General features: G+C 37.6%; 1 protein-coding gene and 1 non-coding gene across 2 annotated transcripts in view; both read right to left on the reverse strand.

Moving 5' to 3' along the window:
* Positions 1 to 14,787, reverse strand: part of IPCEF1 (interaction protein for cytohesin exchange factors 1) — a 106,969-nt gene that overhangs the window by 31,693 nt on the left and 60,489 nt on the right. Inside the window, exons 7-9 of the mRNA XM_072828492.1 lie at positions 12,250 to 12,308; positions 10,816 to 10,904; positions 1,742 to 2,099 (exon numbers count right to left, since the gene is read on the reverse strand). Coding sequence (XP_072684593.1) covers positions 1,742 to 2,099; positions 10,816 to 10,904; positions 12,250 to 12,308 — 506 coding nt within the window. The remainder of the gene's footprint in view (positions 1 to 1,741; positions 2,100 to 10,815; positions 10,905 to 12,249; positions 12,309 to 14,787) is intronic.
* LOC140608909 (U6 spliceosomal RNA) lies at positions 5,199 to 5,305 on the reverse strand. Its single transcript, XR_012010909.1, has one exon. It is a non-coding gene; the product is annotated as a U6 spliceosomal RNA (small nuclear RNA).

A 14,787-nucleotide genomic window follows, 5' to 3' on the forward strand; every position in this document is an offset into this window, starting at 1 on the left:
AGGGAGAGGGAGAAGCAGGCAGGCTCCCTGATGAGCAGGGAGCCTGACATTGGGCTCAATCCCTGGACCCCAGGATCATGACCTGAGCTGAAGGCAGACACTTAACTGACTGAGCCACCTAGGTGCCTTTCCACTTTTTTAAGTGTAAAGCAGATCATTGGCTTAAATTAGGGGTATTAAGCAAAAATGCCATCAGTTGCCAGACAGGTAACTCAACTGGGTGAAGCATCTTCAGGTAAGGCCACAGGGAGTGATGACAACTGTGGTGACTTATAGAATGAGTTCTCAACCTGAGCATTCAAATTGGCATATTTCAAAATACTGTACACACACTCACACACACACACACACACACACATACACAGGGACTATAGTCATGATCCTGGGCTTAAATTATCCTGAGACCAAATATTAAATTAACAGGGTATATCTAAAAATTTGAGAACTTAAACTTTCCCTGGTAAGGCTAGGAAAGATGGGAGAGCAGCCATTTGTGTCTTCAGGCCACTCTGGCAAGGTATCATGGGAATTTCACCAGTCAACCTTTTTCCACAATTACACTCAAAAAACGCAAACCGAACTCAGCATTCCCTCACTGCTGAGTATCTTATATTAGATAAGCTGGTTTTTACACCCAAGTAAACAAGGTACAGACCATCTGAAAGGATACATCATGACTGAAAACTAACAATAAAAAAAATCCATCTGCACAAACAATAAAGACCAATTATCACAGAGTATTAAGAAAGTTCATATTATTAGGGCACCTGAGGGGGCTCATTCGGTGAAGTGTCTGCCTTGGGCTCAGGTCATGATCCCAGGGTCCTGCTTCTCCTTCTGCCCCTCCTCCTGCTTGTGCGTGCACACTCTCTCTCAAAAATAAACTAATTAATTAATTAAATAAATTTACAAAAAAGAAAACACACCATTATTAATTTCTTTACTCCATTAAGTGTTTCCTTTGCTAAGACTTAAAATGTTTTGTTGTTGTTTTTTTTCAAAAGCATAAACTGTGCTCTCCTTTGTGTTTAAAAGATCTAGAGCTGGGGCACCCTGGGTGGCTCAGCCGTTTAGCGCCACCTTCAGCTCAGAGCATGATCCTGGAGATTTAGGATCAAGTCCCGCCTTGGGTTCTCTGCATGGAGCCTGCTTCTCCCTCTGCCTGTGTCTCTGCCTCTCTCTATCTCTCTCTGTATATATCTCATGAATAAATAAATAAAAATTTTTTTTTTAAAAAAAGATCTAGAGCTGCCTTCCAAAGTGCATGCAAGTTGTCTGTCTCCCTGTTAACCATACTGGCACCTTCAGGAGCCAACTCAACTCACAAAGACCCAGACCTTTTCAGTGGTTATGGCCCAGGGCAAGTGGATGCTCTCTATTTGTTCAGAACCACAACGTATCAATCTACAAAACCCTGCTCTAATCACCACAAACTCCAGGGCATAGAACATAGGACCAAAGAGGAGTCAAGCTTTTCCTCAGATGGGCGGAAAATCACATGTCTCCTAGCTGTAAGCATGTGTCCAGTGACCCAGTGGGTAACTAACAGCCTTGAAGTTGGTGTCTTCCACATACAAACTCCTCTACAGAAGCAGCCCTGGTGCTTAGCTCCACCTGACAGTTTAATTATCAAATCATCATTCATGACTTTCAACATTCTTTTTACAAATTAGCCTTAAACTTCTATACCCACACATCAATATTCATTCTCCGGAAAGGAGTAGACAACTTCTTGGTTTACCTCTGTCTGCCATCTTTGATCCAGTGGGCTGGTCTGGGACAGCAAGATGGTCCAGGTTGCTACTCAGTGAAGAAGTATCATCACTAGACAAAGAGTTCAAAAATCCACTTTCTGATGTGGCAAAGCTATTCTCCAGAGCCCTGCAACTGTTTGCTTCAGCAGGGGCAGATGAGCGCACTGCCACAGCAAACATTATAGACTGTTCCTCATTGTCAGCAGCGGCCGAACTGTTGCCCATGTCGATCCAGGACTGTCTGTCTCTAGAGAAGGAGGCCAAACTGCTTTGTGTCTTTATCGTACTTTCCAAGGAAGAGCAAGAACATGATTTGGGTGAAGATGAAGGTGCCTGCTGGGCAGCCTGTTTCATAAATAAAACCAAAAAAGAACGAAATAAATCATGATTAAACCAGCATTCTCTACTTTCCATTTTTAACAAAGGTACTCTAGTGTTTCAGAAACAAATTATTAGTCACAAATTATTTGAAAAACCATTCACAAGTTTTGGATTCCTTTTTTTTTTTCATTTGTTTTACCAACTGTAATTCAGAACAAAAGCTTTTTGTTCTTGTATTTAACCCCTGCTTTTTTTTTTTTTTTCAAACAGCTGAAGACATCATATTTAGCTTTATATTTCAGTGATAGGGAAATAGCTGCATTGCCCTTGCATAAGACCTTAATTCTCATACTTCATATGAGGATTATTAGTACAATCCCTTTTTATTCTGTTTGAGTTAAATCTGCTATAAGGGGAAATTAAAATTCTTAAGCTTCCACCTTATTTATTTTGAAGATTCTTTTTTTTTGTATATTCTTTTATGGAGTTTGATTTGCCAACATATAGTGTAACTACCGGTGCTCATCTAGTCAAGTGCCCCCCTCAGTCACCCCATTCCCCCTCCCCACCACCCCTTCCACTACCCCTTGTTCGTTTCCCAGAGTTAGGAGTCTCCCATGTTTTGTCACCCTCTCTGATTCTTCCCACTCATTTTCTCTCCTTTCCCCATGATCCCTTTCACTGTTTTTTATATTCCCTGTATGAGTGAAACCATATGATGATTGTCCTTCTCCGATTGAATTTGAAGATTCTTGAACAGATCACAGCAATGTTCATTATAAAACTGTTACAAAGACTTATAAAATACACTGAGAGAGAATTTCTCTGTTTGTATTCTGTATTTCCATTAGTTGCCAAAAGGAATGAGGTTAAGATTAAATTTAAATTTCATTCTATTTCTTATGGATCTATATGCCATGTTTAACTGACACACTGGGTGCTCTGTAATGTCTTATTAAAGAAGATAAAGAAACCTAAACTAGTCTAAAAAAAGAACCAGAAGAAAAATGTATAATATTTATATTCACATGACAAGAACTACAATGACATTGTCCAAAACCAACTTGTGTAACTGAAATTGTTAGTGGGATAAAGCCAAAGAATAAACTAGGATTTTCTCCCAAAACCTTCAGAACATTGCAACCAACTCAGCAATGGTTGATTTTGTTCCCATCCTGTGTGTTCCCAAGAATTTTGCAGGTTCTAAACTCAGAGTTCTAATAGGAAAAGCCAGTATTTACCCAATCTATGCTCAGTTTGCTGAATATTAGACATGCTTTATCAAATAATCAATAAATCCACTTTTTAGTAGCATGACGTTAAAATATCCAGTTAAGATACTGATTCATCACGTACACCTTATTAATAACATATTTGTACAGACATGAAAACTTTCATTCCAGAATGTGTCAATGAGTTTGTAAATCAGCTGTCTTAAATCACTCAGACCATTTAACAACTAAGAGCTTAATCTGCAATTCACTAAATAAAACCTTAGCTATCTAGAGGAGATAATACATACCCTTCCAAGCTGTCCAAATAAATGCCAAGACTTGCTTACTCACTAGAATGATCTGCAAAATAAATATTAGCAAAAATACCATTCCAATCTAAGTCCTGACACGTTCCCCCATTGTGAGCTATTTTAGTAAAACTTGGCTTTGGTGGGGCCAGCTTCCTTTTCTGAAAAGAGACCAAGTGCAAGCTTTTCCTGTTGCTCCTGCTATTACTGTAATTTGATTAGCAAAATGGGCTATTTGAGCAAAAGCCTGTGTACATAGCTGCTTCAACACTTTCCATGAACCTTTCTGGACCTCAAAGCTCTGCTTATGGGCCAAGGAAAGACATGTTTATAGAGCACCAGAAATTTCTGTTAAGTATATTCCTTTGGGAGTACTACTCAAACATAAATGTTTTCAATCCATTGCTCTACTTTTGTACCATGTAATATTCATAAATGTGATTTTTAAAATTTATTTATTTGACACGGAGAGAGAGAGAGAGCGTACGCACAAGCACAAGCACAGGGAGCAGCAGGCAGAGGGAGAGAGAGAAGCAGGCTCCCTGCTGAAAAGGGAGCCCAACGTGGGGCTTGATCCCAGCTCCCTGAGATCATGACCTGAGAGGAAGACAGACGCTCAACCAACTGAGCCTCCTAGATGTCCCTATAAATTGATTTTTAAATGGAAAAAAAGAAGAGTGAGCAAGAAAAAACAAGGAAAAAGTAGAGAGATGGAAAGAGAACATGAAAAAAAAAAAGATGTGTATTAGAAGAGATATTAACAAAATAAGAATCAAAGTGATCCTGGAGTGTCATCACAGAGGGCTCAATATGCAAATGTGCCTTAGAGATACTGTGGTGCTAAATCACAGGTGATTATTTCTACCATCTGTAGCTACCAATAGCCACAGTTAAACAGAGAACACTTAACTCAGTGCCTTATATGAACCATCCAGGTAATATACTCACAACATTTCTCACTGCAAATCAAATGACAGTCCTCCTCACTCTATCCCAGTGGATTAACACAAACCCGTCCTTTATCTCAGTTCAAGGACTGGCTCCTCCAGGAAGCCCTCAGTGGGCTCAGAGCCTGGTGGGTGCCTCTATCTGGTGCTCCCAGGCTTACTTCTATCATACTTGAGAGAAGTCATTTTATTTGTCAATGAATACTATAATTGCTGATTGACTCATTCATCTTTTTTGGTGAGCTACTTGAGAACAGGCTGTGTTTAAGTATTATTTTTACACATCTATTTTTACATCTATACCTGACCTACAATTGATAATAAATTAATATCAGTACAAAATGGTCTAAAAGAAAAATAGCCCAGAGTAGTTTAGTCTCTTATGAAGGAGCACCCTGAAATTCTCTGTAGAATTTCTACAAATGATTTATCCTAATCCCAGGACCTGGCGGTGACAGTCACTGATTGTAATGCAAATACTCCCACAAAATGTTCTCATGATCTCCAACAAAATTATTATTTTACCTATTAAAGGTAAGTAATTGCATGGTGGTTCATTTCAGAACATTTGTGTTTTAAACATTTTACTTTTTGATGAGAAAATTTAAAGACATTTTAAAAATCTAAGTTTTAATGAGACTATATGATTAAATTAAAAATCAATATTGCTTTCCCATTTCCTCACAAATTTGCATGTCATCCTTGTTCAGGGGCCACACTAATCTTCTCTGTATCAGTCCCATTTTTTTTAAGATTTTTATTTATTTATTCATAGATACAGAGAGAGAGAGAGAGAGAGAGAGAGAGGCAGAAACACAGGCAGAGGGAGAAGCAGGCTCCATGCAGGGAGCCCAACACGGGATTGGATCCCGATGTCCGGGATCACGCCCTGGACTGAAGGCGGCGCTAAACCCCTGAGCCACTTGGGCTGCCCTCAACCCAATTTTTGTATATGTGCAGCCAAAGTGAGTATGCTTTTTGCCATTTAATGTATATTTTTTAATTCAAATTCCAGTTACTTAACACACAGTATAATATTAGTTTCAGGTATAGAATTCAGTGATTCAACATTTACATAAGACATTTTTTATTGATCAAAGAAGCTCAGTTCAAATGTTGATTAGCTCTAAAATTTTTTTCTTTGACTTGTTTAAAAACATAAATTTGACATAGGGAAAAACAGTTTAAGACAGCCACCAACAGTCTGTCATTAGGAAGAAGTGAGTCAGCATATAGATTTTAAGCATATTTGTTTCTTAAAAGAAGAAAATACAGGAATAACTTAAGACTAAACATAATAAAACCAAATGAGGAAAAAAAAAAGGAACGTGTATGGCTTTTCTTTTATGGGCCACATTAATAAAAACAAATTAGTCAATTGCTGCCAAACCCCAAGAAATATTGTTTGTATTTCTACAGTATGCTAGTAGTAGCATTCTCTAAAAACCCAAAAATCTTGTAGAGCACACACCCCCATCTGACCCTGGCCTCCTGTATAATCATGGAGGACCTGCTCCTCACCCTAATCCCCAGTATCCTAGTGAGCTTGAAGAAACCACTTTACTGCTAAATCCTATTCCTTAACTTCCTCCTGCCACCATTACCCGCCCCCTCCTTACCTTATCTTCTCAGTTTCTCTCATATCTTGATCCACCCACTGGGTGGTCTACATTCCAACCAAGTTCAAAATCTGCCCATTCCTTTTTTCAGTTATGCCCTGACCTGCATCATCACCACCTCTCACAGTAGATCCCTGCAACCCTCCCTCTGATTTATTTGCTTCTATCGTACCCCCCACCTCCCAGGACAGTGGGGACCTCTCCCGCACAGTAGCCTGAGTGGCTCTTTTAAGATGGAAACTGATCACATCGCATCACTCCTCTGCTCCAAACTCCCAAAGGCTCCCTTAAGTAACTCAAAACATCAAAGTCTTTAACAGGCCCTGGGGCCCTACATGGTATGGCCACTGCGACCTTGCAACCTCATTTCTGCTGTTCTCATTTTGACTCACTCTGCTTCAGCCACTGACCTCCTTAACTCTGCCACCTACACACCAAGGATATCTTAGCTCTAACTGTTCCCTTTGCATAGAACTCCCCAAACATCCACTTGGCTCTCACACCACCTTTCAAGAGTTTTGCTCAGACCTCAGCTTTCACTCAGGCCTATCCTGGCTACTCTGTTTGCAGCTACGACCCGACTTCCAGAAATCCTGTTTCTCCATAGTCACCATGCTTTACTTCCACTGCATAGTACATCATTTACTTAGTACATTGATTGTTTCTTACCAGACTCCCTCAACTCAGTTTGACTTCATGAAGAAATAGATCATTGCTTTTTATTTATTTATTTATTCATATGTCCCAAATATTTGGAACAGTTGCTCTCAACAAAATTTGTTAAATGAATGAGTAAGCGCATAAACATAGATCAAGTTACTAGACTATGCTTTTTAATGATTAAACTTAGAAAAAAAATATGTGTAACAGATTTTTAATGATGATTAAGCTCTTAAATCACTTTGTAACATCACTGAATAGGAAATATGAAGGAAGTCAGTTCCTTTTTTGCTCTTTTGTTGGTTTCAAGGAATTGTGGATTTCAAGGAATCATGGATACTGATTTCTACAGAGAAACTTCCAAAGTGAAATCTACCAGGTCCCAACTGTCTTGAGCTTTTTTAGCAAGTCTGTCAAAAGGTCCCCATTTCTAATTTCTCTTTGAATAAATGGATGTCCTTTCCTATCCATCCTGTGAAGTCTTCTCAAGAAGCAGCAGGATAAACAGAAACCTCTTGTTCACTCAGAGAAGATCCTGAAGTGTTCTTTATTCTCTTGTTGAATGTGGTCCCACCCGTTAGAAGCAGAGGTCCAACTGATCTTGTGCTGAGGTCTTAACCATTTGCAGCAATTAGAAAGACTGGACATTAAATTACATTTTTAATTCAAGATTCTGACTTTGGGGAGATGATTTTCCAGCATTGTATTAGTCTATAATTTTGAGTCATCATTCCAAAATGAAAGTTCATTACCCAAAATATCTTTTCAAAGCAAGAACTTAGAGAAAAAATGTTTCCACCTAGGCATATATAGCTCAGTCCTAGATAGCCTATCGCGGATTAAGCCAACACAATAAGCTGATTCATCCTCTGGATAAAAGTTACCATGAGTTTTTGAATTTTTGTATTTGAATAGAAAGCTTAAATGTTATTTTAACCAAGTGTCTTGCATGTCTATTTTTCAGAAACAAGAGGAAACAAAAACAAAATCTGCCTGGAAAATATGTGAGCCTGAGGAACATATTCTGTTTCTAAGGAAAATAAAATCTAACTGTTCAACATTTATCTATTTCTGATATATTTCTTCAGAAAAAAATGTTAGGAGCACCTGAGTGTCTGAGTCAGTTAAATGTCTTCGGCTCAGGTCATGACCTCAGGGCCCTGGGATGGAGCCCCACATCCAGCTCCCACTCAGTGGGGAGTCTGCTCCTCCCTCTGCCTCTGTCCCCCCTCGTACTCTCTCTCACATAAATAAATAAATTCCTTTTTAAAAGAGGAAAAAATGTTAACCTTGGTGGTCTTCCAGAAAATGCTCAACTTAGAACCTTAAGAAATAACATTTGATCAATGACTCAGAAAATTCTAGAGAATCCTCCCACTTCAATGACCCAACTTATTGGTCCCATATGCCTCTCTTCATTTATTTGTTTTGTAACAAGCATTTCCTGAGCTTCTACTGTAACATCAGGTAAAACTGTTATTGTATGATGCAATTGAGCCTTGATCCCTCATCTAAGAAGATAATTTGGTTGCTTTTAGTCTTTTTTTTTTTTAAGATTTTATTTATTCATGAGAGAGAGAGAGAGTCAGAGACATAGGCAGAAGGAGAAGCAGGCTCCATACAGGGAGCCCTGATGTGGGACTCGATCCCAGGACTCTAGGATCATGCCCTGGGCTGAAGGCAGACGTTCAACCACCAAGCCACCCAGGGTCCCTGCTTACAGTTTCAAGTAGAGTTCTAGATCTCTAACAATGCTCTTAGTAATCTGTGATACCAGTTGCCACTATAAAACTAAAAACTGCAGTATTTTAGAAACTAAAATAAATCATATAAGAATCATGAAGGGGTGGCAGACAGTAGGAGGGAGAGAGAATTTCAGGAAGAGAAAGATGAAGAACCAATCAAATCATTGTGTTACAGGTTAAAAAAAGGAGAAACAGGGGCATCTGGGTGGCTCAGTCGGTTAAGCATTTGCCTTTGGCGCAGGTCATGATCCCAGGGTCCTGGATGGGGAGCCCTGTGTCAGGCTCCCAGCTTATCGGGAAATCTACTTCTCCCTCTCCCTCTGACCCTCTCCCTCACTCATTCTCTCTCTCTCTGTCAAATAAATAAAATATTTTTTAAAAATTAGGACATACAGAGAAAAGAGAAAAGACAGAGGTAGACAGAGACAAAAAGAGAGGGAGGAGAGAGAGACAGAAAGAGAGAAACTAAACAAAATATATACTTCTCTATTAAACTAACTGGGCACATCTATTTAGTCCTTTTTAAATTCAGAAACTGATTTTAAAAGAGGAGAAAGACTACATTAAGGGCAAGTTATGAATATACTAAGATAGGACATATTATAAGTCTAATTCAAAAATTAGTCTGAATTTTACCATATTCAAAGTTTAGTTTTTATTTATATCTTAATTTAATAGGCTAGTCCTTCTGAATAGGAATTTTGATAAACATACTCAGTCAACAAATATTTATTTCTGGTCTTGGTTGCTAGCCAAATAAACTAGAAAAGGGACCGCAATTCTCCCCTCAGAGCAGGTGACAATAGTAGAGGTCATCATTTAAATGCTATTTAATATCCTAAATCCAGAAACTGGCAAAACAAATAAAGATGAAAACGTCATCACACAAAATAGAAAACTCTGGCAGAAGAGGTCCAGTAGGTGAAGGAGCTGCTGTAACCTATCAGAACCTATAGTCACTTGGGCCCTCGGATGGGCAAGTGCCATAGTGGGGTGGAAAGAGCCTAAATGACAGAGTGAGACACAGCAGGGTATGTCCATCTCAGGTGCCCCATTCACTGCATGTGTAGCCAGGCCATTCTATCTGTCTGAACTTTAGTTTCCTAATCATGAAATAAGGATAGCCACATATACCTCCTCATGACCTAGCAATAGGAGACAACTTTTAAAATCAGATACAAAGACATAACCACAGCAGAAGAAATGGATAAATCTGCCACATTGAAATCCAAAACAACTATCTATAAAAAGAGATCATGAAACAGTCTAAAAAAGTAAAAGTCATGAAGCAGAAAAGGAGATGTGCCTTCCTTCTGACAAAGAGCTAACATATAGGATAATAAAGATACTTTATAAAAACAAAATAATACCAGTAAGAGAGCTAAAAATGTGCTAAAGACTAAACAGACAGTAAACAAAACAGAAAATCCAAGTGACCAATAAATATGAAGAGATGCTTGGCCTCATTAGTAATAAGTGAAATGCAGACTAAATAATACTACTTTTCAGGGTTATGGGGGTGGTTAAATGGTTATATACTTAAAGCACCTACATAAGTCCTGGCACATGGTAGGTAGAAGAACCATAAATAAACTTCCCCCAAAGATCCTTGCTTTATTCCTTTTAAGGGCCATCACTCTAATGCCAACGAGCATCTAAATACAAAGCAAGATGTCAAGTCTTAACATCCATTAATAACCTGAATTTACATTGGATGCTTCTAAAGCTGAGAATTAAACTTGGACTTCTCTCTAGAGAATACACAGAACACTTATTTCATGTACAGATTGAATCCACTAACCCTACTTCTGGCTTCCTGATACCCTTCGGACTCTAATTTTCTCTTCATCTATTGCGTTCATCCCCTTTGTGTTCATTTTACATTGTTGTAATGCACATGCCCAGGACAGGCACTTTCAATTCTTTCCGAAGACCATTAGGGTATAAATAAACACTATAAAATAAATCTTTGAAAGCACTGGCTTACCACCCAGAAGCCCTCTGCATTACCCTAAGTCCTGTCAGCATGATACATCTGTGGGTCCCATGCAAATGCACTGAGTTTGTCACACCAGGGGGTTGCTACGGAGAAAAGTGAAAAATCTGAAAATTATACTTGCTCCTTGGAAGGTACATCAATTTAGCCTGTTCTAAAAACTGATTGATCAAAGTAGATTCTATGCCACTGGAAGGAATGAGATCCATGCACTTGATCATGACCAATAGAAAAATGAGGTCAGTACGTACCAAAGGAGAGAAAGTCTCTGCAGAGTAAGGAGGGGGTGGTGTCTCCACAGCTATTTCAGGGTCCTCCTGTTCACTCTCACTATAACATTCTATACAAAAATGAAAATGTTTAATGTTTCAACACTGTCATCACTTATTCCATAATGCATGAGCAGAGGTTTTGCTCCATCTGGCTATTATAATTCCAATCCGTTTCAGAAAGGACTCATCTACTGAGCTACCTGGTACAAGGCGATTACATAAGAGGGAAAAAAATGAATAGCCATATTAGAGTTTCTGCCCTCATGAGAGTGTAATACATAGGAAGAGGACTAGCCATGGCTCACGGAAAATAAAATAATTCCTCAAAAGAGGTTAAGAGTCATACACTAAGCTTCAATTCAATAGTGATTAATTTTGATCATAGGAGCTATCAGGAGCTGAAAATGGCTGGATAACTAAACCATCAACAGTGCACACAGAGTAATGGGAGTACCAGGTTAAGGGTATAGGTTGAGCCAACTATATAAAGTCCCCTAAGGGATGTGGTAAAAAAATAAAATAAATAAAACTGAGGCTTTAGCACAGAAGGCCTTAAATACCAGGATAAAGAGAAGATCTTTGTGTCGTGATTTTTTTTCCTCACAATCTATAAACGCACTTCAAATATACAATGGTTATTTATGTTGTGGCAAAGAAGACCAAGGAAATGGTAAGGACACTGATTTCACACTCTTCCATTGTAGTTCTTTATTGTTTGAAATCAAGTTGCCACTTTTCCATTTCTCAACTTCAGCTTTTATAATTTTTGCTATCCAAAGATATAACTCCCCACCTTCCAATTTCCAAGATTTATGTGATCTGAGCACTTCAAAAATTGTATCAACTCTGTGACTCTGGCACTTAAATCCTCCATCCTCTCAATATTCAGGAGTAATTGCATCATTAAGAAGATTTCAACTCCTGTGGCTTTTGAACCAAAAGAGTTACGGACTGAGCTAAAAATATGGCCTGTGTCCCAATCTGACATTCAGTTTCCTAGCACAAACTTAGAGTAATTAGCCTCAGCATACACCTGGTGGAAATATTAAAATATCAGAGAGGAAATAGTGGGATGAAAGTTATCTGTCTAGATCATGACGAGATCATGTCTCTGAGTAAGAACTGAGTGAGTGGGGCAATAAAACATTTGTACTGGCAGTTGTTTGAGATGTCAGTGAAGCCTACAGCTGCTAATGTGTGGGTGAAGTGTAAAAAGCATTCTTAGCCAGCATGGGAAGCTATTCCATGTTGGTGAGTCTGTGTGAATTTGTCTGCTTCTACATATTTTCAGATAATTTCAAATGCCAAACTATGTTTCATTAGGACAAGACTATGCATAGAACTTGACATTGTATTTTCATCCTATCTCATCTTAAGATTACTAAATTTTCAGAAATTGAAAATAGAACATACCTTCATCCTTTGTAGCAGATTCATGATGGATTACAGCTAATCCAAGCTTGTTTAACCACCTAAAATTCAAATAGAAAATAAATGCTTAGCCAAAGAGATTGGTCATCTCCTATCTACCTTCCCCCCCATACCCCTATACCCTGAAGGAAGGTCTTGTGCCAGTCTTTACAACGCAATTGTCATAATTCTATAGTTGGTCTAAACATTTCCAGAAACAGCATAACTTTATGGTATTGAAATCTAAAACCACTTGTTTGACAATACTTTGTTTACATGGGATATTCTTTGTAAGACAAGAAGTAAGGCTGTCCATTATCCAGTTGGCTAAGGTGGGCAACTATATATTCTAAATATCTGAACAAATATATCTTTTGCAACTGTGCATTTGAAATTTTTAGCAACCATCAAAACCTGTATCCTTGAATTTAGTAACCTGACTATTAAAGTACCATCTTTATAATTCTTAAAATGTAATTTTATTTCACAAAAAATAAAGAAAGGATGTCCATTTTTAAGCCAGATTTTTATATTAATCAATAAAAGATATGGCCAGAGTTTGACAGGTATTCCTAAGCTGCGGAAATGTTTAATTTCTTGAAGAATTTTATGTTAGGTAAAAATTTACAATGTCCTATCGTCTTAACAATTTACCATTTTATTGGCAATAATTTGCAACTAAACATCAGTAATAAAAATAGAACTAGACAAACTTGAAGGAACTCAAACTTGGCTCATGACCTCAGGCCATTGGAGTTCCTTTTCAAGGGATTAGTCAGGAACATACTTTATTACACAAATTCATGAAAGACAGAATGTGTCTACATCATATGTTCTTAGCTATATAACTTTCTATTTAAAGGGAAAATATTATTTTGGGGTGGTAATAATCTGATTTATTTCCTACCTCTTTCCAGTTTTCTATATTTTTAAAAAGTATTCCATATTATGTGTTCACTTTTTTTTTTTTTTTTTTTAGAAACCAGTGTATTCAGTAGTGGCCTAAGTCAACCAATACCAATAAAATAAAAAGAATGTTATGCATTTATTGACTCACTTATGCTTTCCATTTCTTCTAGTTCTGTATTGCTTCATGAACTATCCAGCATGCTGGTCCCTCACTACTGCATAATTGTTGCATATTCCCAAGTCTTTTCAGCTGTTAACAAATTAGGAATCCTTACCCAACCCTCAACCTGTCATGGTCCTGCCATATTTATTATTATTAATAGGAAATATATAAATTTCATTTTAACAAATAAGCAGAACTTTCTATAAGAAGGAAGATGAACTTCAGATGAATTTAAGAAGCCCCTCAGGGGTGCCCAGGTGGCTCAGTCAGTTAAGCAACCAAATCTTGATTTCAGCCTAGGTCATAATCTCAGAGTCATGAAATTGAGCTCCCAGTCAGCCTCCATTGGGGCTCCAATGGGCTCTGTGCTCAGTGGGGAGTCTCCTCTCTTTCTCTCTCTCTCTCTCCTCCTTCTGCCCCTCCTCCTGCTTGTACTCTCTAAATATATATAAATATTATATATTATATAAAATATATATAATAAAACATATATTTTTAAAGGCACTTTAAGAAGCCCCATCAGCACAATGATAAACATGAACTCTTTAATGGCCACTTAAAACCAGACTAATACATGGGCCCAGACCCCACTATAGAAACCAGAAAGTGTTTAAGACCCAATAGAATAAAAAACAACTGAAAAAAAAAAAAACAGGAAATCAAATAGAACAAATTTATCAGCCTCCATAGAATTTTGGGAAATGCATATTCAAACACAGGAAAATATTACCACTAGACTGGCAAAACTTTAAAATACTGATTTCTAGAATTGAGGAGGAAACATTCTCATCCTTTGTTCAGTTGAACTTCAAAATTGATACAGCCAATTTTAAGCAGGCAAGTTGACGATACTAATCAAAATTTAAATATCTACCCCCTAATTATAAATGTCTGTCCTACAAACCACAAATAAGTGTGGAAGAATGTTAATTCAACAAGACATGCAATGGCAAAAAGAAAAAAAACACTGATACAATATAATCATCCTTTAATAGGAAAATGGATAAAATATGGCACTAATTTCATCAGTACAATTAATGTTATAATGAAGCTAATAAAAAGACTGAGATAGGAAGCCTTGTGATGGCCTGGAAAAATCCTAACATACTATTAAGTGAAAAAAGCAAGTACAGAACAATATGATTAGCCTGATTCACTGTACTTTTAAAACCTTGTATTTGCACATGTGCATGAATTGGCATGCAAAGAAAAGCATCAGGAAGGATGTATGTCCCTCATACTGTTAAAAGTGGTTAATCCTAGGGAGAGAAGATGAATTGGAGAGTGAAGCTAGGAGTCTGGGAAGGTTTTCACTTTAAATACTTCTGAATCATAGTATTTTTTACAAGAATATGTTTTGTGTGTTATTTAACTGAAGGAAACATTTTAAAGTACATTTCTAAAACTTGATCAGGCAAAGCACAATGTCTTTATTCACTTTCAAAATACCCAAACTAACTATTCTTAAT

This window comes from Canis lupus, chromosome 1 (assembly GCF_048164855.1).
Source record: "Canis lupus baileyi chromosome 1, mCanLup2.hap1, whole genome shotgun sequence".
In the NCBI taxonomy this organism is placed as follows: Eukaryota; Metazoa; Chordata; class Mammalia; order Carnivora; family Canidae; genus Canis; species Canis lupus.